The 25,481-nt window shown below is 46.1% G+C and overlaps 2 protein-coding genes and 1 long non-coding RNA gene across 7 annotated transcripts in view; 1 reads left to right on the forward strand and 2 right to left on the reverse strand.

Annotated features, from left to right (window-relative positions):
* Positions 1-17,712, forward strand: part of Ush2a (usherin) — a 689,504-nt gene extending 671,792 nt beyond the window's left edge. Inside the window, 5 exon segments of the mRNA XM_031338301.1 lie at positions 1,079-1,255; positions 3,356-3,439; positions 7,023-7,267; positions 14,706-14,927; positions 16,806-17,712. Of these exon segments, the coding sequence (XP_031194161.1) occupies positions 1,079-1,255; positions 3,356-3,439; positions 7,023-7,267; positions 14,706-14,927; positions 16,806-16,895 (818 nt within the window). The 3' untranslated portion in view covers positions 16,896-17,712.
* On the reverse strand, positions 781-16,518 carry LOC116068590. Its single transcript, XR_004109637.1, has 2 exons — positions 16,321-16,518; positions 781-1,465 (listed from the first exon to the last, which is right to left on the reverse strand). It is a non-coding gene; the product is annotated as an uncharacterized LOC116068590 (long non-coding RNA).
* A 4,235-nt stretch (positions 17,713-21,947) lies between the features above and the next one.
* The window catches only part of Kctd3 (potassium channel tetramerization domain containing 3), a 36,724-nt gene continuing 33,190 nt past the window's right edge, over positions 21,948-25,481 (reverse strand). For 4 of the 5 annotated variants that reach the window (XM_031338395.1, XM_031338356.1, XM_031338376.1 and 1 more), the window contains 3 exons: positions 24,964-25,148; positions 24,747-24,885; positions 21,948-23,577 (listed from right to left, as the gene is read on the reverse strand). In XM_031338395.1, coding sequence (XP_031194255.1) covers positions 22,974-23,577; positions 24,747-24,885; positions 24,964-25,148 — 928 coding nt within the window. In that variant the 3' untranslated portion in view covers positions 21,948-22,973. The remainder of the gene's footprint in view (positions 23,578-24,746; positions 24,886-24,963; positions 25,149-25,481) is intronic. The other variant, XM_031338367.1, reaches the window with a different exon arrangement.

Genomic DNA, 25,481 nt, shown 5'->3' on the forward strand with positions numbered 1-25,481 from the left:
TCTCTCTCTCTCTCTCTCTCTCTCTCTCTCTCTCTGGAAGCCTCTTGCTGTAAAAGATAAGGTGCACATGTGTCTCTAGGAGTCTAAACCATATGTTAGAAAACATAATTATCCAGTACCATGTCATAACCTTTGACATGAATAATGTAGCCAATGCGGTCACACCCCTCCTTCCTTAACAGCCAGCTGGGGCTACAGACGGCCGATGCTTTATAAATATCTTGGTTATTTTGGAGGAAGCGAGGTGTCCCGAGCAGACCTCCTCCCATCTGCAAAGTTCATTCCTGTTTGTTCCCCGGTGACCTAGCTACATTGCAGATGAGGTGCTGTTGAGGTCACCTGTTCTGATTCAGCGAGGTGAATTTCAAAATGAGAGGGTGCCTATAAATGTGTGCGAGGTCGCTTCTCGAGCTGATGTAATCCTTAGGAGCACGGAGCCTGGTTCTATCCGGAAGGACTGTGCTGCTGATGGATTAAGTCAGGGAGATGAACTATGACACTTGGAGTGCCGTTTGCATGGCCTTTAACTATCTCAGAAAGCAAACTAACAGTTCGAGAAAAGCTTTAAAAATAAATGGGAACCAAAAGAGCATAATTCACCATCTAAGCAGTTTGGTTTGGTGCAAAAAAGAAAAAAAAAATTAACTTCATCTAGTCCTTGGGGCTTCTTAGCAATAAATATTGATCCGATATGAAAAATAGCTATGTACTGTAGTTAATAGTGTTAAGGACACTTTATCCGTTGGAGAGAGAAAAATACAGCAAAATATGAGCCCCGGGTTATGTTGCTAAGCAAACCCATTGTGTGTTAATAGTTTTATTTATAAATCAGCACTCTCCATTGATTTTTAGAGCAGTGCAAAGCTGCTGAGAGCGCACTTCACACGTGCTTCCATTGGCCCTCCTCCTGCCTTCCACCCGCGTTTGTTAATGGGTTTCTAGCAACACCCAGGGTTGTTTCTGTTTGGTTGGTTGGTCGGCTGATTTCCAATACTGTTGTTTACACTCTTCGAAAAGCACCCGGCCCATCCATCCCGGAAGTTCCTGTGTCTAGGAGCCGTGTTTTCCTCCCCCACAGTGCCTCAGTACCAAGCCTTGTTCTCAGTGGGCAGCAACACGTCCACGGTGTGGGTGGACTGGAGCGGCACCTTTCTCCTGAACGGCCAGCTGAAGGAGTACGTGGTCACCGACGGAGGACAGAGGGTGTACAGCGGCCTAGACACCACACTCTACATACCAAGGACGGTGGACAAAAGTGAGTATCCGACCCTCTTCCCTGTGGTAAGGTGCTCGGGTCCCCAGCTTTCGGAAATGTCAAACCGGAGAGGTGACTTGAGGAGGCTCGTCGTCGAAATTCCTTGGTTTAAACAGCCACTGCCTGTGGAAATCCTACAGCTCAGAATATGTCTCCTCCCCGCTTGTTACATCCAGGGACAGTGCTGTCTCCAGGAGAGTTGAATGGTTGCTAGAAGGACAGACACCAGAGGGCAGGTTCATTTCACAAGACAAAGAGCAACATGCTTAGTCAGCAGCCATACTGAAAAGGGCTAAGGTGTCCCCTGGGTCCCCGTTTGCGGACAGCATCATCATCAGTACACTGGTCAGTTTTTACCATCAACTTGGCACCATCATCTCCCCTTGGGAAGAGGGAAGCTCAGTGTCAGAACTGCCTCCATCAGATTGGCCTGTGGGGTTTTCTTGTGGAAGCAAGGGCCATGCCTAGGCATAGGGCCTGGGCTATGCCCAAAAGCTTGCTCAGCAAGCCCGAGTGAAGAAGCGGTATTCTGCCATGGTTTCTACCTCAGTTCCTGCCCAGCCGTCCCCTGATGATGGAGTGCAACCTAGAAATGTAAGCCAGCTAAGCCCTCTCCTCCCCAAGTTACTTTCGGTCACGGTGCTTATCAAAGTAACCAAAAAGCTACCAAAACACCCCGTGACCATGTCCAGCCCTAAAGCTCTGAGTGGGGGTTCCCCAAATCTCACAGGAAGAGTCCCTACAAAATGCTTCCTTTCCTTCCAGGGCTGTAACCATCCCCCTTTCCGGTTCCATTTCTTATTTCTCTGTCTTGATTTTCAGTTGAAACAAGGCTCCACAAAGGTACTGCAGGTTTGCAAGTCACCTGCAGGGTCACAGGGCCAGTGGAGACCGAACCGTTTGAAACCCGCATTGGATTTAGACAGTAAACCAGCCCAGGAGGGTTTGGGTCCCTGAATGGCCTGTTTGTTTAAGCTGAAGGATGACTGCCTTGCTGCATTTGTAGAAACCAGGTTTTAGCCCAAGTGAGCCACACACACTGTCACGGCTGCTGGTCACCTGGGCAGCTTGCTGTAGAGGGAAGATGGCCTGACAGTTGGCGGATCTGGGTTCTACCTGAGTGACCCTCCAACCATCTGTGCGACCTTGCAAGAGGCACAGGGGCCTGGCAAAACAGAGTTGAAATGGGAATTTGGACCACATGATTCCCGAGTTCCTTTCTGTCAAGAAAAGAATTCCTGAAAGTCGTAAAGGAAAAGGTGTTGATCCAATGCAGAGCAAGCTCCACCTTCTGGGTGGTCCAGGTCCTCTGCAGGTGCTGTTTTACCACTTTGGGTAGACGCTCTGATCTCTCCCTCCACCTTTACAGATATGCTGCCGTCAGCTCTTTGGCTGATTGACCTTCTGATTAGAAGTTTACATATTAGATGACGGTTAGCTTTTCCTTGCTATAACAAATGCCTAAGACAATCAACCTTAAAAAGAGAAGAGATTTATTCTGGCTAATAATGGTTCTCATTTGTGATCTGCCGCTGGCCACAACTTTGGGCCTGTGGTGTGGTAGCACATGGCAGAGCCTCTCGAAGGCCCCCTCCCTCCCAGCAACACCAATCAGTACTGTGATGGAATGTGCCTTTGTAGATCCTTTAGCATCTAAACTGCCTTAGTTTCCCTCCTGGTGCTTTGATCCCCTGACAAACGGGAGTTAAAGGAGAGAGGGATTATGTTAGGTCACAAACCCAGGTTCCAGTCCATCGCTGAGGGAAAGTCAAGGCCGCAGAAACATGAAATAGCTGGCCCCATTCAGCCACAGTCAAGCGTAGAGAGAATGAGTGTATGTATAGGTGGCACTTGGCACCTACTCTATTATCGTAAGGTCTCGGAACCCAGAACCAGGAAATGGAAATGATACCACCCACTTTCATGGGTCTTCCCACATCGGTTAACACAATCATGACAACCCCTTACAGAACCGACCACCATGGGTAACATCAACAGTCAGTTTCCTCTGCACTGTTAGTTTGATTGCTCTTTCCAGACGACATCCCTGTTGGCTGGTGTGAAACACTGGACACTTTACCTGCTCTTTCTTTTGTCTAGCTTTCTTCTTTCAGGTCACCTGCACGACAGACATTGGAAGTGTTAAGACTCCATTGGTCCAGTATGATGCCGCTACTGGATTTGGTAAGCGTTTCTCTTGTCTCGTGTTCAGTGTAGCAGCTACTCATTGTCCTCAAGAGACAGGCAAATGTCTGCATATAGACACTGCTAACACATTAGTGGTAGACTTTATGGAAGAAACTGTGCTGTGTCAGAAAGGAAGGAAGGAAGGAAGGAAGGAAGGGAAGGAGGAAGGAAGGAAGGGAGGAAGGAAGGAAGTGAGGAAGGAAGGAAAGAAGGAAGAAAGGAAGGGAGGGAAGGAGGAAGGAAGGAAGAAGGAAGGAAGAAGGAAGGAAGAAGGAAGGAAGGAAGGAAGGCAAGCAACTTTACAGGTCCTAATGAAACTTCTGTTAGACAAGGGGTTAGGATTACTTTCAAAAGCCAAGTCAATATGGCAAGCACCAGAGAGACCTGATTAAACTTCTCATCTGAACAAATATTTTATCTAAATAATTTTGTGACTTCGTCTACAGAAAGGCAGCAGAGAGAGTCTAGGGAAGGTGAGAAGGTGGAAGACACTAGGTGGCCAATTCAGTTCCTGATGGGTCAAATGATGTTCTGGAATCAGAGCCTACAGTGGTGAACTGGGGATGTTTCTATCTGTATCCTTCACAGATTCTGAGAGCTTACAGGTTAGGCAGAGGGAAACACTTACCACACATTCATGAAGACCTGAGTCTGAGTCCCCAGGACCCACTTCAAGGCAGGGACGGTGTCACAGTCTGCAATCCCAGTGCTTCCCTAGAAGCTCAGAGGCCAGCCAGCCCAGCATACCATTAGCAGACAGGAGACCATGTATCAAATAAGGTTTAAAGCAAGGACTGACACCCAGGGTCGTCCTCCGTCTTCTGAACGTTTCTCCCCAACCCTCCTCCTCTCCTGTTTCACTCAACAGATATCCTTTTCCCATACTGTGCATATTTATGTATCCTAGAGATCTCAGACCTAACATGGCCCTTCCCATATAGCTAATCTCATTCTATTCAGAGCTTCGAGACAGAAATGACTTCAATGGATAAACTTCAAGAATCCAGTCTCCCAGTTGGACAGTGGAAGACACAGGGATTTATTCAGGAATGCTCTGCAAACTTGTGTGGATACTCACTCAGACTTATTCTTCCGACCTACTCCTGGCCAGTACATTTCCTTCAATGTGTTTCTCTTGATTCATGTGTTCATAACCATCAGCTCTGAGTGCTCGTTAAGTATAGAGATCCTCAGGTCCCTGACACATGTACAGTTGAGGTTGAGGGGATGAGGACTCTGATCCTATAAAATAAGTCCTGTCCCATGATTCTGACACTGGGCCCTAGCGCCTCACGCTGACTGATTCCTGTGCCACATCCGTCCGGAGTCAGACTCATGTGACAGATGAGGTTACAGAGTCAAGAGTTCCCTTATAGCCAGCTCTCGAACACAGGAAGTCATCCCGACAAGGACCCTGGCACTTGACCAACAAAACAGGACCCCCAAAGAAAAAAGTACAGTCTGAAGGGAAAATTGTAGGCTGGACAGGAGCCCATTTTCAGCCTTTCTCGCAGGGCAGCAACTTCCAGTCAGCTCTTGAGACAAATGGAGCTTCCCACTGTGGGAAAGCCGAGCTGAAGATAGCCCTTGTGTCTAGCTAGAGGAAGGCCTCCTAGCAGAGCAGAGAGGAGAAATTCTGTGGACTGCTGGTTCTGAGATGTGCTGCCCAGCATAGATCTCTAGTCAGTTTTAATTTTCATGATGTAATTTCTAAAGAGTTCCTGTCCCATTGCCTGGAGGCAGCCTCTAAGCAGGAAGGAGGCAGACAGAGTCTCCTACTGCCGAGCTTTTCCCCTTCGGAGGCTTCCCCTGGAGCACCCTGCCCTTCCCTCCCTATGTACTCCTGAGCAAAGAGCACATGGAGCCAAGCGGCTGTCCCTGGGGTCCCAGCACCGGTGTCACACACAGAAGGTAACTCTTTTCTCCTGTGCACCCCAGGTTCAGTTTTCAAACGCCACCACCACACAGCTTCACACTGTGGAAGGGGCTCCCAGCCTGCTGGAGATTTCTCTCCAAACCCTTTGTTTCAGACGTGAGGAAGGAGAGGCCCAGGGCATCGGTGACTTTTCAAACCATGTCACTGCTGGGTTCACAAAGGTGTACCCTCCTCTCAGGGTCTGAACTTAGTTTAAGTCACCTTCTAACAGTCTCTCTGAGGATGTGCGTGTAAAGCCCTGGCACATCTTCCCTGCCCTCTGCTTTTGATCTGCTCAGAGCAGGGAGGGATGCAGAGAGCATGGGGTTTTCAGTGCCATCAGCTTTTCCTCTGCCTCTGGCACTGGTGTTCAGCAGCCAGGGCGTTGATTCTCAGCTTCCGGCCAGCCCAGACAGCAGCTGCATCGTAGTCATGAACCTTAAGCTATTCTCAATGAAAGGATGGACAGCTGGTGTGAGGCCCTCTCCACCAGTTAGCCGACCAATGGCATGATTCTACTGCCATATACTGTTCTGTAGGGAGCCCACGGCCCCTTTCTCCCTGTGCTCTCCTGACTGCACACAGAAGGCAATCCCACCCGTCATGTCTGGAGAGTCTCAGAGCTCACTGTTGTTATCCAGCTTTCCTTCACTGCCACAAAACATCTGAGAAAAAAAAACAATGTAAGGAGGGGTTTACATAGGCTGAGGGTTCCAAAGAGTTCAGTCTGTGAACACTTGTCCCTATTGTCTCCGAGTCTGAGGCCGAACATTGTGGTGGGAAGCACATGACAGCGCATAGATGCCGCCTTCTGCCTCATGACCACCATGAAGCAGAGGCAGATGGGTCTAGCCCAAGTACACCCTTCATGCCATGCCCACAGTGACCTATTTCCTCCCACCAGGCCTCACCTCTCAACAGCCCATTAAGGCACAACCTTGCCAGTAGATTTGCCCATTGGTGAGGTGAGAACCTTAATGATATAGTCACTGTCATTGACCGGTCCCCAGACACTGCTGTCCTAGGGACCAAGCATCCCACACAGATCCAAACTGGAACACTCACTGCACTTGGTTGAGTGTTCATGTGAACTTTGAATGCCATGTGCTTAGAAGATAGTATCCGTGTTAGCACACAAATCTAGAAAAGAGGCAGAACTGATACTTGCCTCTGTAGGAGGGTCCTCCAGTATATTTGAGATGATTTTTAGGACACTGGCTAATTAACACAGGGCAAGCGACAAGCCATGGGAAAACTGTAGTAGGAACATGCTGTTGACATTCACAATGGAAAAGATCTGATATCTCAAAATCCAGTTTGCACAAACCGTCTGAGAAGTAGAGCCATTGCCTGAAATGAGGGAACCCTCATCTTGGATACCCTGAGTATATGTCTTGGTGATTTGGGAGAGCTCACTGCCAAGGACACACCGCCAAGGATGGGGAGACACTCTTTTAAAGATGGCTGTCTCCTGTTTACCAGCTACTCTTTCTTAGGTTATGGTGGTCAGCAGTACTGTGAGCTGCTGTCTCCCTGCAGTGCCCCAAGCCAACACTCTGGCTCACACACAGTTAGACTCAAACACAGGAGGTTCTGCTTCTCAGTCAAATCACAGCCCCAAGGTCGCCTTGTGACAGACTCTTATTTTTTCCATGGGTTTAGCAGGCCTGGTGCTGACAACCCCCGGAGAAAAGAAGGGAGCAGGGACCAAAAGCACAGAGTTCTACAGTGAGCTGTGGTTCATCGCAGTAATGGCCGTGCTGGGCCTCATCTTGCTGGCCATTTTTCTGTCCTTGATTCTACAAAGAAAAATCCACAAGGAGCCATGCATCAGAGAGAGACCTCCCTTGGTACCTCTTCAGAAACGAATGACCCCACTGAGCGTCTACCCACCAGGGGAAACCCATGTGGTATGTATGGAAAGATAGACATTTCCTAGTGTGGCTTGCTTTCATTCTTATGAATTCACTTATCGCCCTGACAGCTGTTTGTTGAAGTAGTTACGCATAAAGTCATACCAGCAAACATAGGATATTTAACTTCCTCTCCAACTTTAGTTCTGTAAACCTTTCTTTTGCCTAACTGCTCTTGCAAAGACTCCAGTACTATGTTAACAGCAACAAGGATGGGTGGGCATCATTGTCTCCCTTCAAAAAAGAACTACCCTTTCCTTTTGCCCAAGTATAGTATATGATTGCTTTGATTGTAAATGTCCTTTATTCTATGAAGGTAAAATGATGATCCTTACGGTTTCTGTTCTTCTTTTGATACAGTGCATCACATTTCTTGATTTGAATATGTTGAACCACCCTTGCATGCCTGGGACAAATTCCATTGATCACGACACACATACGATGTGCGTGTGTGTGTGTGTGTGTGTGTGTGTGTGTGTGTGTGTGTGTGTGTGTGAAAATACTATTTCAGGAGGCCATTTCTGATGATGACTTTGTAGAGCAGTTAAAAATCAGTGTCTTGTGCATATCTGCATTTGCATGCAGGCTGGTTCAGGTCTCTAGTATATAAGCATCAACTTGAATTTCAGTAACTAATATATAATGAGAATGTTTGCTCCTGTGTCCATTGTGTATGAGTCTATAGCCATTTGTGTGTGTGTGTGTGTGTGTGTGTGTGTGTGTGTGTGTGTGTGTTAATACTGCATACTTTATTGTATTGGCTTCTATGCTTGTCTGGTTTAGTATCAAGGTAACGTTAGCTTCATAAAGAGTTTGAAAAACTTCTGGTTATTTTGGATTTTTGGAATGGTTTTTCAAAGTATAGAAACAGATATCCTTTAGAATGATTCCAGTAAAGCCATCGGATCCTGGACCTTTTTAGAGGAGAGGCTTACTGTTTTAAAGATTGCATCCTATTTTTAATTATGTTTAGGTGTCTTTGTATGGATTTGTGCATGTGAGTGCAGGTGCCTGCAGAGGCCCGAAGGCATCAGATTCCCCTCGAGCTGGAGGTACAGGCAGTTGGGAGATGCTCTACATGAGTGCTAAGAAAAAAACTTGGGTCTTCTTCAAGAGCCATGAACACACTCAACAGCTGAGTCATCTTCGCAGCCCTGACATGAAAGAATCTTAATGGTTTCAACATCACTTGCTGATTATTACTCAGATTTTCTGTTTACCTTGATTCACTTTGGGGCATGTTATAGATGCTCAAAATTTACCAATTTCTTCTAGTTTTTCCAGCTTTTTATAGTTGTTCAAAGTAGATTTTATGACTCTGAATTTCTGTGGGGCCATTATTACCTCTTGGTTATTAGGAGCATGTTACTCAATTTATATGTATTTGTTCACTTTCCTTTCCCCTTGTTCTTAGAATGTGGTTTTAAGAACATAGTCCAGAGTAGAATTGTGGTATTTCAATTTTATTTCAACTGATTGAGTCTTGATTTGTGGCTTAATGGCTCTGTTCTTACGATCCCGAGGAGGGGAATCTATGTGCGGCTGCTGAATGAGATAGATGTTCAGTACCTGTTAGGAATGTTTGCTTTGAAGTGTGGTTCTGTGCAGCTGTCTCTTTGATAGTTTGTGTCTGCAAGATGTGCCCAAAGAAGAAATCTGGATGTTGGCCAGGCAGTGGTGGCGCACACCTTTAATCCCAGCACTTGGGAGGCAAGGACAGGCTGATTTCTGAGTCCGAGGCCAGCCTGGTCTACAGAGTGAGTTCCAGGACAGCCAGGGCTATACAGAGAAACCCTGTCTTGAAAAAAACAAACGAAACAAAAAAGGAAGAAAGAGAGAGAGAGAGAGAGAGAGAGAGAGAGAGAGAGAGAGAGAGAGAGAGAGACAAGAAAGAAAGAAAGGAAGGAAGGGAGGGAGGGAGGAAGGAAGGAAGGAAGGGAGGAAGTGTACTGGCTAGTTTTTTGTGTCAACTTGACACAGACTGGAGTTATCACAGAAAAGGGAGTTTCAGTTGGAGAAGTGCCTCCATGAGATCCAGCTGTGGGGCATTTTCTCAATTGTCCCTTGTGGGTGGTGCCATCCCTGGGCTGGAAGTCTTGGGCTCTATAAGAGAGCAGGTTGAGCAAGCCAGAGAAGCAAGCCAGTAAGGAACATCTCTCCATGGCCTCTGCATCAGCTCCTGCTTCCTGACCTGCTTGAGTTCCAGTCCTGACTTCCTTTGGTGATGAACAGCCATGTGGAAGTGTAAGCCGAATAAACCCTTTCCTCCCCAACTTGCTTCTTGGTCATGATGTTGTGCAGGAATAGAAGCCCTGGCTAAGACAGGAAGGAAGGAAGGAAGGAAGGAAGGAAGGAAGGAAGGAAGGAAGGAAGGAAGGAAGGAAGGAAGGAAGGAAGGACAAAAGGAAGAAAGAAAGAAATCTGGATGTTGAAATGCCCAGCTCCTACTGAACTAGTCTTCACTTTAGGGCTACACTGGCTTTCTTTTGGGAAGCCCCATGTTGGACACTGCCTGAGTCACTTTTCTATTGTTGTGAAGAAACACCATGACTAAGGTGACATGTAAAAGAAAGTATTAAATTGGGGGCATGCTTAACAGTTTCAGAGGGTGAGTCAATGATCAGTATGGCAGGGAGCATAGCAGCGGACAGGAATGGCACTGGAGCAGTAGAAGAGACCTTATATACTGAGACAACCACCATGGTGGTGGAGGGAGTAAAATTTGAGTGGGTCAACCTTTTGAAACTTCAAAACCCACCCCAAAGTGTCATACCTCCTGCAACAAGACAAATCTCCTAATCCTTTCCAAGGAGTTCACCAACTAGAGGCCAAACATTCAAACATGAGGCCTACGAGGACCATTCTCATTCAGACCAGGCCATCAACATATCTTCACAATTAGTATGTCACTTCTTGAGCAAGACTTTTCTCACTGATTATGAATTTGTAAAAATTTTATTTAATATTTATTTTATCTGAAATGAATGCAGCTATTTCTGTTCCTTTTTTTTTTTCAGTAACAGAGACTGAACCCAAGATCTTGCATATACCAGGAAAACACTCTGCCACTGAGCTACTGCTATCCTTCCTATCCTATTTTTTTTGGTTTTAAGATTTCCCTTAGTTGCTTAGGCTGGCTTTATACTTATGATCCTCTTGCATCAACCTCCCAACTTACAGGGATTACAGACCTGAACTACCAAGCTCAGATCATTTTCTGTTCCCATTTGTGTGATATATATTTTTCCAAACCTTTATTTTTAGTATACATCGTGTATCTTTATAGTGAAGCAATGAAGTGAGTTTCTTGTAGGCAGCATATAGTTGTGTCTTAGGATTTTTGTTATTCTCTTGCTTTATGTACCCAGGGAGGTCAGAATAGCTTGCAACTCATAATCTTCCTGCCTCTGGTTCCCCTCTACTTACATTACAGTTGTGCACTACTATATCTGACTTTAAATTACTCTACCAATCTATTATCTCTTGATTGGTGAATTTAATCTATTTATAGGCAAGGATGTTATAACATCTGTCATTTTGAAAACTTATTTTGCTTTCCTTGTATTTGTTTGATGTGGCAGCATCTAAATTTAAATCTTTCTCTTTGAGGTGTTGTTCCAATGAGCCTTACACATTTGTGTTTTCATGACAGCAGTTACAGTCCCCTCATTTCTGGTTAGGATGCTCCTGTGTTTCTCACTGTCGGCAAATTCCTAAGTTCCACTTTACATAAGATAGGAAAGACCTTACTAGCATGTTTCCTATTCTTCATTTTAAATATGCAATACCATTCTCTTCTAGTTACAAATTTTCTGTGAAAACTGCTACAAATCAGAGGAGCCCTTTAATGTTTTGAGAATTCTTTGTCATACACACAATATTTACTAAAATATACCATGGTTGAGAGCTCTTTTGGATGAAGGTAGTTTGGGTCCTTTCATTGATATCCATCTCTCTTAAGACTTTGTTTTTTTAAAATGTATTGTGTTCATATATTAATACAGTATATACTGATCATACCCATCCATCATTATATCCCTCCAATTCCTCCACCATTATCCATCTTCTTCCAAACTCAACACTTTCCTTTTTAATAACTTGTTATTAATAGCAATACCTCAATACAATTAATGCTGCCCATATGTTCATGGGTGTGCAGGGCCATCCTCTGAAGCATGGGAAACCTTTCAGTGGCCACATTCTGCTAAAGAAGACCATGTCTCCCTCTCTCAGTAGCCACCAACTGCCAATAGCTCTTCCGATAAGAGTGACACATGGTGAGATTTTGATTGGCTTAGTCTTGTGTGGATAACCGTAGCTGTTGTGGGTTGATTTGTGCAACAGCCCTGTCCTATCTGGAAGTTACATACAGACCTCCTTCCCACCCACCACCTTTTAGGGAATTTTCAGCCATTATTTTATGAGATAGTTTGTCAGCACCTTTTCTTCACTTTCTATAATCCTCAAGATGTACATATTAGGTCTCTATAAGCCTTGTAAGTTTCATTGGTCCATTTTCATCCTAATGTGCTAGTATCAGTAAACTGTCTCCCAAGTTCTGAATTATTTCTTTAGTTTGTCCTATGGTATTGTGGAAAATTTCCTTCAGCTTTGTTCATTTCACCCATGAAAGACTCCTGATTCTTAGTGAATCCCTCGCCCACCGACATTATCCTATCATTCTTTGTACTATTTGTACTCATGTCTCAGTTTCCTTAGGATCATGTTTATTGTTTCAGGAATATTCCAGATTTCCTTCAAATGTGAATGTGTTCTTGGGGAATTCTTATATCTACTGTGACATTTTTCTTCCACTTTCATATAGTCATTTTTATAGGAAAAAGGTTGCTGTTGTCTAACTAACAAGAGCTAACTAGATGACAATTTAAAACATTTGGTTATAACAGAGCCTGAAAACATAGTGTCTTCATCTTTGGCTCCTTATCAGGTTTATCTTAAGTCTTTAACAGTCTAGACTGCAGCAGTTCATGGTAGTACTGGTTTGTTTTGAGGTAGACATAGGCTAAGAAGGGTATGTGTCTAACAAAGTCAGCTCCCATAGCACAAGGGTAGTAAGCAGATGCCAGACTAGGTAGCGTGGTTATGGAGAGAGGCATATTCCTTGGGGCAAACACAGGCCGTGCTGAGCATAGTGGTGCAGCAATGAGCCCACATTAAGAGGGGCCTTTTTTTCAGGTACTACAGATGTTCAAAGACGGTGATAGCATCTACAGGGCAGTCAATTGTGACCTTCCCTAGGTCCTGTAGGCAAGGACAATACAGAAGACAGGGAACAAGCACACATGGCACGAGGAGGTATGGAGCCAGTCCATGGGCTACGATGGCCCTTTCCTCCCTCGGTGTCCAGTACACATGGTTTTCATTCAGGCTTGTGCTCTGCCATATCCACTCCTAGCAAGGACCCGCAGACAACTTCCACTTGGCCTCACATGTCATGGGTGGTTCTGAGGCCTGCGGCTTTGTTCTCTAATAGCCCTACCGCTTCAGAACCTGGATGGGGATGCCCCTAAAGGAACAGCTATTGTGGGGTGTCACTTGTGATGCTGATAGTTACCACCCTGGATCCGATGTACACAGACTCCTTCCTTGAAGCCCAGGGCCAAGCTTGAGTGATCGTCCTTTTGTACCAGTAGCTCCAGTCTTAAAATTACCAGCCAGGAGGAAGAGCTCCTATAGATCCTCATAGGCAGTGTGTTGACAAGGCTAGAGCCACTGGTGACTGTGTTTTGAAGCCAAATGGCTTGGCTCCCAAAGCACAGGTAAAATTGGCATGATCCTGCAATGGCTGCCGTCTCAAAGTTGCTAGATGGGAAAGGAGTTCCCTAGATCACACACAGTGGAAGGTTAAGTGTTGGTGGGGGCCTGGACCACTTGTGTTTCTGGACCTACTGGGTTTCCATGGTACTTCTGTCAGCGGTAGCTGTGGAGACATGGAGAAAACCAGGGATTGTCAGCAGTGACTGTAGTCCAAGTGAGTTGTAGAAAGATTCTCTCCAATTTGAGCTTGTGGCCACAGCAGCTGCTGGACTTTAAGCTGCAGGACCCTGTGGGAACAATCTTCTGTCCAGAAGGGTAAACATACATACTGACCCAAGTATGTATTACCCCCTTGGGTGAGACTTATTTGGCTTCTATTCCCTATGCCAAGATGTTATTATCAAGAGGGGGCTGTTGTAGCCTGGGAGAGGTTCAAAGTGAGTGCCTTCCTCGGTTCATGAGAATCCCTTCTCTGTTTTAATTTGTGCTGAGACTGAATGCAGGACCTTGCACATGCTAGGGAAGTGTTCTGCCATTCAGCCGCAGCCCTAGCTAGGAGTTGCTATTACAACAATCATCTCCCCAAACTACAGTTTTCACTTATAAGTCCAGTGGCTGTCTCACTCAGGTTGTCTGTTTGATGCTATGGTCCACATTACTGGCACTTGCTGGTATGGTGCCAGCAGCATGTGGTTCTATCCCGGACAGGAGCCCATTGACAAGGCTGTATATTGCTTCCTTCTATCCTTGTGCTGATTGTTCATGCTCTTCAGGGTTTCTATCACTTCTGATTTCCAGAGTTCATCCTCTCGGCTCAGACTCTCTCCTGTCATAGTGGTATGAAGGGTATTCCTTGGCCATCTTGGCTCTGGACCCCTGAAACAGTGTTAAGCAGAGACTGATGCAGCCATTTGTTTTTCTTTTCCCTCTCAGTTTGACTCTGTGGCTGATATATCTGATGTGTCCGGCAATGTCACTCTAAAAAGTTACACCATGCATTTTGAGGTACCTCTGTGTGCTGCACGAATGCCATCTGATCGTTTGCATGTTGACTGTCCAGACCATTAGATTAGAAAACTCTGGATGCTTCAGTCAGCTAGAGTTTCCTGTAAGAGCACATCCTAGGTTATAATCATGGAGACATCGTGCCTTGCTGGTGATAGTGACTGGGCTGAGGGGTTACAAACCCGAGATTCCTAGAAGAAGGTGAATACACAAAGAGGAGTGGAGGGATCACTTCCCACACATAACCAGAACTCGGAAAATGAATTCTGTATTGCTCAGAGTGGACAGGCATGAAACAATAAGAGTTCACTTTTAATGACGTGGAAGAGAAGCTCCTCAAAGGACAGGTTCCATGTCAATGTGTAGGTAGAGAGCACCTTAATTCAGATCCACCCCCCTGGTTTCACTGCTTGGCAGGCCTGGTCCCATGGGAAGAAACAGTCACCAAGGCAGGGCATGGATACCCTAGAGAATATAGCATTGCCACTAACACCAGCATCAGCACATTGTCTCAGGGAAACAAGGATACGATTATTCCAGGTATTCTGTTGTAGGAGGCTTGAGAAGCCATCTCATTCTATCACCTGTGTGAATTCTAGTTCCCAACCACACACCACCACCTGTCCATCTCCAACAGCAGCTTCCTTTGCAGGGATTAGCCGACACCAGACTGCCAAGGTCTGGGACGCCTTTGAGTATTCGAAGCAGTCAAAGTGTGTCCGTACTGCGGATCCCAAGTCAAAGCCAACTGAGCCACGCCTACTCCCAGGGCTCTCTCCACCGCAGTGTCAGCCAGCTCATGGACATTCCAGACAAGAAGGTTGTGACGGAAGACTCACTGTGGGAAACTATTATGGGCCACAGCAGTGGACTGGTGAGTGTATCTGCCTCTTGTACACACTCCACTGAAGTGTGCACCCAATTACGTTGTAAACTGGCTTAACAGTGTTACTATGTGGTTAGCAGAGTAGGAACTGCTGTTGACCTGCTGTATGATAAAGCACTCAACAAATACAGGAAAAACAGAAATGAGAAGGCATAAAACACAGTTTAAACCTCCAGAAAACCATGATACACGTCATCCATTAAGACACCGTTGTCTCAATGACACGTTCTCCCGTCTCAACCTCCTAAATGCTAGAATTACAGGCTTGTACTATACCATGTCCCTCCTTTAAAAACAGACAACCATGTAGCATTAGCAACTGAACCCGGGGCTCTATGTGTTAGACACACACTAGACTACCTGAGACATGTCACCAGTCCTCTGTCACCATTCATGAGCTCCATCTTTCATGAATTTAGTCCCGTGGTTCAGGCTCTGGTTTGGAGGGAATCTGCTGTCAGCTCTTGTCAGCCTCAAGCCCTCCTGTCTGAGAAGATGGACCCGGTAGGATTTTTACCAACTACACTGCTTTTCATCCTAGACATCCACTGGACAGAGTGCTTTTCTGTTTGGCAGCTAAGAGGGGACAGTGAGGGCAGAGCTTAGCTCTCCAGTGTCCTTCGCTTCCAGCTGACTGTATGTGAATCTCCCTTCCCATGTTTTCTGCACTTTCCCTTCACTGTAAAGTGGTAACTTCCATGATCCCCCCTTTGGCTCACGGCAAAGGGTAAGGGTAAGGGGATTAACTGCTTGGCTCCAGATCCCCTTTTCTGCCATCACCTGAGCCTTCTGTGCTTGTTCTGAAGATTAAATATACATAATGAAGCTAACAATTACCTTCCAGGGGCTGGGGTTGCAGCTCAATTGGTAGAGTGCCGACCTAGTATGCATGAAGCTCTGTCCAGTCCCTACAACCACACAAAAGTGGAACACTGCAGTGTACACCTATAATGCCAGCACTAGGAGGTGGAAACAAAAGAATCAAAAGTTCAGGGTCATCCTTAACCACATGCAAGTCTGAAGCCACTTGGGAGACACGAGACCTTGCCCTCAACACACCAAAACCCCTTTTTGAAAATTCTGCTTGATCTTATTTACGGCTCACTCAATTTTATAATTTCAATCAAGATCTAGTTCTTAAATGTCAGGGTTAATTAAGCTGAAACAAGCAACTGCCAAATTATCTTCTTCATCCAAAACAGACATGTATTTGATGTAACACGTGAAGACTTACATGGGAACACATTTCCCATAATCTTCATGCAGTCTAGGAAGAGCTGATAGTAGCATCATTGTAGAACAAGCCTAGGGTCAGAGGTGCCTGGGGACCACCCAAGAACACATGAGTCATCTTTTTGTGAATTGAGATTATAGGCTTTACCTGTAGTGGCTGCAGACAGTGACCACGTGTTTGTCTGCTGTGCAGTTCGAATGGAGGGCAGTGTACAGAAGGGGTCCAGTGTACAGTGGAATCCTGTAAAGGTGCCACCACCTGGCAAGTTATTGGCTCATTATGACATCATAACACTAACCGCATGGATAAATAGTTACAGCATAGGAAGCAACAGGATGTAATAGCTTGTATTGTCTTTTATTCTTTCTTAACTGAATCTTTTAAATGAAAACTACCTATATATAAACTCAAGTTTTCCCCACTTTAGAGAAGAGCTGAGCCTCTCAGAGGCTAAGATGTTAGCTGAGCTGGATTAGCACCTGATCCTCTCAATGAGGGGACTTTAAAGGAAGGTCTGCCTTGCAGCACATCCTAGTGCTGAGCACATTTTAGATCACAGCGAGAGACCGTGAATGAGGAGCAAAGGCTAATGACAGTTCCGTATCTTACGCGATGACTGGCTTGCTTTTCAGTATGTGGATGAAGAGGAGCTAATGAACGCCATCAAGGGTTTCAGCTCCGTGACCAAGGAGCACACCGCCTTTACCGACACCCACCTATAAACAACTGAAGTTAGACCATGGAACCCTGGGGCGCATGCTCTGTACACTCTTTTCGGCTTGCCCCGAGTAAGGCAATTGCGCCCACGCTTGCATGCTTGCACTGCCTTGCTGACTTTGTGGAACGCAGAGCACAAAGCATGTGGAAGAAACCTTCGGAGCAACAGCCGCACTAGCCACCACAGCTCCACGTATGCGCAGGTTAAGATTCTAGAGCTGTGGCTTCCAACAGCGCAGGCAGGCACGGTTCAGCTGTGCACAGCTCTCCTAGCTGCTCCTAAGGACTAAGCTCTCTCGCTCACTGAAGTCGGTCGGTTGTCGGTTGTGACTCCTGGGACACCTTCACTAGAACTAAGGTCTTGTTTCAGAATGAAAACTTGTGAAATAATCGATCAGGACTTTTCATAAGATGTAAATCTGTTGTTCTTTGGAAAACAACTTAAGAAAACCCTCCTTTCTTAAAGTTCTAAGAAATAATTCCGAGTCTATGTGACAGTACCTTGTGGACAATGCCAAGAGGCAGGTGGAAAACGCTAACTAACTTGCTAATTTGGCTGGAGACCTACTATTTACTCCCATGATCCAACTGTCTAAGGCTGGACTTTGGTAGGGCTGAACTGTCACCCAAATCTGTGACAGAACTTGCCACTCTTAAATGTCAAAGCAGAGACCTGGACTAACACTTCTGCTACAAACACATCTAAAGTGTGTGTGTGGGGGGGGCAGTCATCCGCAGTGCCTGTACAAATCATAATATGTATTTTCCTGCCTTGCCAAAAGATTTATACCTTTTGAATTGGGAAGAGAACTGACCAGTCTATTAGGTTTTATCTCACGTGATCTTTAGGTTATAGCAACAGTGGGCCTGCCTCTCATGGCCACAGCTTTGAGTTAAGCCGAAATCATGAGGCCTTACACTTGGGCAGCATTTTTCTGATCAAGAACAAAATCAAACTAAATTGTCTAAATATCTCTTAAAACTTAAGCCTAATGTCTAGGGAGTGTGATCCCGTGGAGTGTGAAGGAAGCATTCCAATAACTGTATTCTTTGGCGCTAGTTCCCTGCTGTGTGTTTAGAGCCATGCAGGTGGCCAACAGTAATCCCGTCTTTTTAACTGTCAAGGCAAGTTGAGGACCTGGTCCTCAGGGGTCCCGACAGGAGCCTGTGGCTCCTTTGGACTTTATCTATGTATGGCTAACACAAAACCCTTGCTTGACCATGGCTTCACATGGAAGTATGAAGGAAAAACTTCCCTCTGTTGGTACTCCTTTTTGTAGACTGAACACTGGTTAGAGATGACTGGATGCCCTCCCTGAACAAGAGAACAAGTGATTCTGGGACCCAGGCGACCTTGAAGGGAAAAGGGGGAAATATTCTCCCTGTTAATCCCTCCGAGCACATCCGTCTCCCAGCTATGGTTCTTGGAACACTTAAAACAACCAGTGATGTAACTGGCCTTCTAACTACTGAGTAAATTTTAGATGAAGCTTGGGTGTGTGGGTGTGTGTGTGTGTAGGGGGGGAACCAAACACTTAAACTTTGTTTAGACATATGTTTTTGTTCTTTAACTCAGTCCTTGCGATTGCTACTGAGTAGATCAATAGCTCTGATTTAAGCAGTGTGTTAAAATGTATTGAAGTTTAACCTTTTACAACTTGCCCGTATAACTTATGTTTCTTTCCCGTTCTGGAAAACCATACACCTTTCCTAGTAACAGCAACAGGCTGACAGTGTGAACAAACCTACCTGGGCTTCTTTCCCCACGTCAGCCAGGCTGACGTCATGGCGGTCGTTTGGCTTCAAAGGTAGTGTTGTGTAATAGCACCGTAATAAAAGAAAGTTGAATCCAAACTACATCCACAGAAAGTTAATACCACCTGTACACACACCGCTACCCTGTGGGCTCAGTGGGCTCCCAGGTAAGCCCTACAGAAAACCCAATCTTCATCCAGCGCGCAGAGTGCTCGGCCACATTGGTGCTCTTGGTTGAGTATGAGCAGCACTTAGGGGAAACTGGCACTGAGTTTTTGCTCTTCGTTGGCTGTTTTATTGTCATCACGAGGTAAGTTAAGTCATGATGCCTCCACTCTTTGATTCTGTGACGGGGGGAGCAGCCTCCACAGCAGGCTGTGGAGAGCATTCTGAGACACATGCTTGCATCTGAAACTCCTCAGGGAACTCAAAGTGCACAGGGCAATGTGATGCACACAAGGCATTTGTTGTTCTTCTATAGAACTGAAAACAGTGGTTTACAATAAACAGACCTGCTGCTGAGTCCACTGACAACTGGCTTGACCCAAAGTCCTTATCAGTAGTAAAAGCTGGTCTGGTGGAGTCACATCAGCTACTGGGTCATGCAGTGGGGACAAGGATAGACAGACAGAAGACCAGTTCCTTCCCTTTGGAGCCTTTCAATTTTATACAATCCCAGTAAGTACTGGAGTACCCATAACCAGGGAGGGTCAAGCTGATATGATTATTTACCTTTCCCAATGGTCTAACCTGAGACCCTTCCTGGTTAGCCTGGGGAACCAACTGCTTATAAGCCTGTACCCACAATCAACTCTGGGTATTTGCAAATGGAGGCAGACAAGCTGAGAAACTCAATATCCTAGTTTTCCTTTGGTTCTTCTAATGAGTAGGCTCCCTGAATAAAGGTGGGTGTGAGTTCTCCCATCACCTCAGGCAAGGGAAACATCCCAGGGTAAACTGAGGCTACACCCAGAAAAGAGAATCAGAGGCTTTTGAGTCTAGCTGTGCCCAGTGTGAAAGCAAGCAGCTGGGTGCTGACAGTGGGAACCATGGAACCCGTTGGTCCCGTCTGCACTGAGGCAGAGGAGTCCTCTTTGGGTCAGGGTGGCCTTTTCTCTGCCCAAATCTCCCAGTCTACACATAGATGGGAGTCACCAGGCAGAGGCTGGACTAAGAGTGGGACCTCAGCACCTACCTCAGGGTGCCGCAGCCCCTCGTTCCTCTTGCAGTCTTTCTCAGAGCCATCTTGTCCTCTTGTCTGTCCCTGCATGGACTCTGGCCCCGGGTACTTGGTTTCATTTGCTTCCAAGATATCTGACTCCTGATGCCACCATCCCTCAGAACACTTGGTCTGCCCTACGAGTTACTCTCCATGTCTCGGTAGCCCCACAGCTGGTGCTCTTCCATTTGGGGGAACTTCAAGAGCCCACTGCCTCTTAAGGACAGAAGGGAGCCTGGTCTGGAAAAGGTGTGTGTGTGCAGGGAGCGTGTGTAAGGTTGGAGCTATTGCTGGCTTGATGGTGCGGCCATGGCAGACCCTGTCCCTGCCACCCCAGTCCTCCTCCCACAGGACAGAGCAAGGACAAGCTTGCAGTAAGTAGCCACGGTGTCTAGGACAAACAGCTAAAGCCTGTGTGGGGTGCCAGCGTGTAATGAAGCTTTCTTACACAGATAAGCCTTCCTCCCCCTCCTAGGAACCTCAATTTAAATTTCAGGCAATCTCTACCTCAAATTCAAAATAGCCGTGGCACTATTTTCTCAGCTCCATGTCAGAAAACTCAAGACTAAGGACTAGAATGGCTCGAGAAACAAGAAGTTCAACAAGTTCTTTCTTGCCCGGCTAGCTCACATCCAGGTGTCTGCACTCAGCTTAAAATCCGAGGATGATCCGAGAGTAACTCTCTCCACGCATACCCAGTGAGGACGCCACCTTCTCCTGACATTCTGCATCAGAAGGAGTATGGTCAGTGATTGTCCCCTTGGGGTCCAGCACGCCGTGTTTCTTGGCTAAGGCATGGCAGGAGCCCCCACCCAGTCCCAGGATAAAAGTGCACACTCTACCAACCCATTACTACCCTTACTGGGTGGGGTGAGAGCTAACAGGGCTCTGATGCGGAGAGTCCCACTGCAGGACATTTAGTCCTCTCCTTCCCCTTCTGCGCTGTATAGACAACCATCCTATCTATCCCTTCCTGTCCTTTTATCTGCTAGTGTCTTCCAGAAGCAAGAAGCCACTGTCTGAGGAGGACTCCTTTGCTTTGTGACTGGCTGTGCTCCTCTCACTCTTCCTCAACACAGACACATAAAGAGCCTAAACGTTCACAAATCTGGTAGCATGTGCTATGCTACTCTGGCACTGGTGGAAAAGGCACAGGCAAGGGGAATGGCGCAGTCCGCATGCACGCAAGGATGGCATGCGTACTTAAACGTGAACTAAGTTTAACATGCTTGAGTTACACATAAAAGTGACAGCAGCTACGTGAAGAACTGGTAAGTGATGAGTGTGGTCTGGCCCAGCACACACTAAAATCCACTGTGATACTCTTCCCAAATGATTCACTCAAATAAGGCGAGGTTGGAGTGGGGCTGGGACAACTAGACTTACAGCCAGGCAATCATGATGAGAAAGCCAAGAAGGAAATTTTAAGGTTTACAACCACAAGACGTCAGTCCACAAGCTGGCTGAGCCCTGGCTAAGTTCCCCGCTGCTCTGACCACACTGAGAAGAAATGGATGCTTGCCCCATGCCGTGTGCCAGAACACTGGCATCCCCGTGAAATGTCATTCCCCCTTCTGCAACAGTCACAGAGTGCATAGATCTGGGTCATACTATTCTCTGCGTCACAACCTTGGCGAAGTCGGCACAGCAAAAAAAAAAAAAAAAAAAGAGAGACAAGTGGGGTCCCGCCTGCTGTAGACAGAGGCACGAGGCTAGACCAGGAGAGTGCTACACTCTGTGCTTTAGGAAGGCATGAGGCTAGACCAGGAGAGTGCTACACTCTGTGCTTTAGGAAGGCACGAGGCTAGACCAGGAGAGTGCTACACTCTGTGCTTTAGGAAGTTACTCTTCCATGTGTCTTTGAGATATCGGCTCTGGTATAGCCCAGGCTGGCCTCCATTTACCAGGTTGAGATTACAGTTCACACTACCTTTTTATAAAATTTTAGTCTCAACCAACTTTTCCTCTCGTCGCTAGTGGTCTTCTGATAAGTACGATGTTTCCTTTTTACAAACACGTGGGTGGGACTTCCCCAGGATAAGTTTCCTTAAATAACTGAAGATACACTGCCTTAACTTTTCTCACTTGATTTAATCGACAAATAAATACATGGGAATTTGTGTGAAACCACTGGCAATATAGTAAACTTTAAAGAATTTATTCCAACTTCATTATACTTCTGAGAATGGGAAATATACATCATTCACTTATTTAATGCTCATGGGTTTAAATTTACATTTTCTCCATTTGCAGAAATATATAAACCATTCTGATTAAATGAAGAAAATGTACAAATCTTTTTCTTTTGCTCCCAGAGTTCAAAATAAAGCCAAAACAACATTTTTACATATTGAAGCATTTAACTCCATATCCAGAACTCCAATCCTGTGAGACTCTGCAGAAGCACAGTGGCTCCTCAAGTAGCTGGAGCAGCAACAGGGGGTTCCCTTGTGAGCACCCAGATTCCCGCCATTATTATTTCACCTATTCAAACAGACGTTGTTCCCATTGGAAGGACTTGGGTACCAACCAAACACTGGTGACACATGCTATATTGACTCCCAACAACAAGAATCAGAAAATGACCCACAAGGAAATAAACAAGCCTAAAGACGTAGTGCACAGTGGGCCAGGGCCCAACGATAGTGTTCTGAGTTACAGAGACTTTACAACATAGCACCTCATTATGTATCCTAGTAAACACTCTGCAATCACAAGGGTTGGAGCCCAAGTTCCAAGATTATGAGATTAACTGTAAGGTACCACTGCTAGACAGGCCTTGGGCAACTGCATTAGGAACTGCCCGCTGCCTCACATGCTCTAACGGTACACACAACACCAGCAGGGAGGGCAGCATGGCAGTGACTCCTGCTCACACACTGATGCTCCATGTGCCCGCAGGACTAGAGCTGCACCCGAGCTGTGCGGCCCTCGTCCCTGCACCCCAGGATAGAGTGCTCTGCCCTGCTCAGGAGCCTCCCTTGGCCCAGAAAACACTGAACAGGTCAAACTGACCTGCAGAGCTGTGATGTAAAAGCCAAGGTACTGAAACCCAGGAAATTTTGCTTTTCATGTAGATTTAGAAAAACTCTCATGCACTTGGGTGAGCTCACAAGCTGTACTCTTGGCCAGAGGAATCGCTCTTTTTGTGCCGAGGTGATGGAGTGGTCTTGGTTGGAGACGGGGATGCTGTACCAGGAGAGTCGGTCCCTCCATCAGAGGTGCTTGGTGAGGATGCCAGATAGGGGACTTTCTTTCTCCCAAGGAATCCTCCTGCTTCAAATCCTTTCTTCCGGAACTCCACCTTATGCTCACTTTCATCGTCTGCTGACCTTTTCTTGGGCTCAGATAAACCTTCTGTGATTCTATGCACCTCCAACCCCCCATCGGACTCTCGCACACATCTTACATCTGTCCCAGGGGACTTCCTCTCAGACACAGCGCACTCCCCTGCTGCCCCCTTCACCTCAGCCTGGGCTGGGCCCATATGACCATTTTCAGAGACAGGTCTCTCTACGTTTCTGTTCAGATTAAGAGTCTGGAAGTCCCTGTAGCTGTGGAAACTCTCAGTCCTCCTTGCTCTGGCTAACAAAGGGCTCTCTCGGTAAGGGCGCGTGGCACCATAGGTGGCTGCATCCGGGCTCTCTCGGTAAGGCCGTGTGGCACCATAGGTGGCTGCTTCATGGATGGTGTCGTGGTGCTGGAGCTGAAGGCTGAAAGACAGATTATAAAATGACAGTTGTGATTTCACTACAAGGACTCAGAAGCAAATCTCAGCAGTTAAGCTGCCAACTAAAACATATAAGGCATGTTACTATCTACGCTCTCTGTATGCAAATGTACTTGTCAAGTAGATTATATCACAATTACCAATTAAAGTAATAACATACATACATTCATCATCAAGCAAAAATTTTGAATAATAGGGGAAAAAGAAAATAAGTATTTAAAAACCAATAAGGAATCAGTGCACTTCAATATTTGGTCCTTGAATTCTCAGAATTCGACATTTTTGTCAATATGGTTGGAAAAGGCAGAGTATTTCTTTGTATATAAAATTAAATAAGATAATGTAAGCACTTTTGGTTAGCACTGCACCTGAAGGATAAGAACAAAACTCCACAAAGTATCCAACTGCTATGTCATCCTCCTAATGCAGGGCGTATTACGACACCTAACGACACCAGTCCTTTTCTGCAGCACCTGGAATGACAGTGTCCCCATAGGCTCAGGCATTTGAACCCCTGGTCCCCATTGGTGAAGCTGTATGTGAGGGTGTAGGAGGTGTGGTTTGCTGGGGGAAGTATGTCCTCAGGTGCAGGCTTTGGGAATTTAAGGCCTTGTACCATTTCTACTGCATTCTCTGCTTTGAGCTCGTGGTTCCGGATGTGAGCCCTCTCACCCTGTTCCAGCTGCCATGCCGGCTGCCGGCTGCCGCTCCCCACTGTGAAGGACTCTTAGCCCTCTGGAAACTTAAGCTCAAATAAACTTCTGTAAGTTATCATGGTTATTGTGTTTTATCACAATAGAAAAACAACTAATAAATTTCCAAAGTTAAAAGGCAAAGGGTGGAGGGAGGGTCAGACTCAGTGGTAAAAAGTATGTTTGACACACATGAAGTCTAAGTGTCAACCATAGTGCATGCCAGACACACAAAAGACCACAACATTTTTTTCCTTACACATTACATATGTATGAAACTGTCAAAGAAAAAACTCAATAAAAGTTTAAAATGTTTTCCTCTGAAAAGATGTGCTATCCATATAGATACAAATTTATATTTGAGCAATTCAATATCAACATATATGATTCAAACTGTATTTTGAAAACAATAGCTGTCACACGGCATGTCCCCAGAGGAATCAGTCCCCCCATGACACACCTGGAGCTGGACTCTCGAAGGCGGCTGTGCTGCAGCACAGAGGTGGCCGGGCTGATGTTGGGAGTGGCGCAGCGGGACGTGCTCAGATCACACTGGTCCAGCAGCTTGAGCAGCTCCTCCTCAGTGGGGCCACCTGCATCTTAGAGAGAAACACTCATTCAAATAGCAGGTCAAAGGTCAGCTGTGCCGACCCTCCCTCCACTGTGCTGTCACCTACCCTTGTCCTCAGTCTTGTTGACCATATCCATGGCTGTGGTCAGGTCCCACATCTGGATGCTGCCGTTGGTGTGGCCAGTGAACAGGTAGCGCCGCGGCCGGGAGCCCATCCTGCTGGAGCCCTCGCACTCTCTCACCGTGAACGAGGAGATTGTAGTACAGTCTACAGCCTGGATCTCACATATTCTGAAAGAAGCAGTGGTGCAGATCAAAGGGAGCAATTACATACACCATACAACTGAACATTTCATTAATTTCCACTTTCAAAGTCACACAAAGAACCTGTATCTAAAATAATTTTAAAACGGTCAAATCAAGTCTTGTTTTTCTGAATGAGAAAAACTTCTCACACATGAGTGTGTTCTCAACTGAAATACAGATACGAGTTAGTCACAAAAGTCATCTTGGAAAAACAGAAGTTTTCAAAACGAAGATCCGAGAAAACAGAAAAAGAGAGAGGAAGGGAAAATGAAAATAAAATACTCCAATGTTTAAAAAAAAAACCAAACCAACCCTACA

This window comes from Mastomys coucha, unplaced genomic scaffold (assembly GCF_008632895.1).
Source record: "Mastomys coucha isolate ucsf_1 unplaced genomic scaffold, UCSF_Mcou_1 pScaffold1, whole genome shotgun sequence".
In the NCBI taxonomy this organism is placed as follows: Eukaryota; Metazoa; Chordata; class Mammalia; order Rodentia; family Muridae; genus Mastomys; species Mastomys coucha.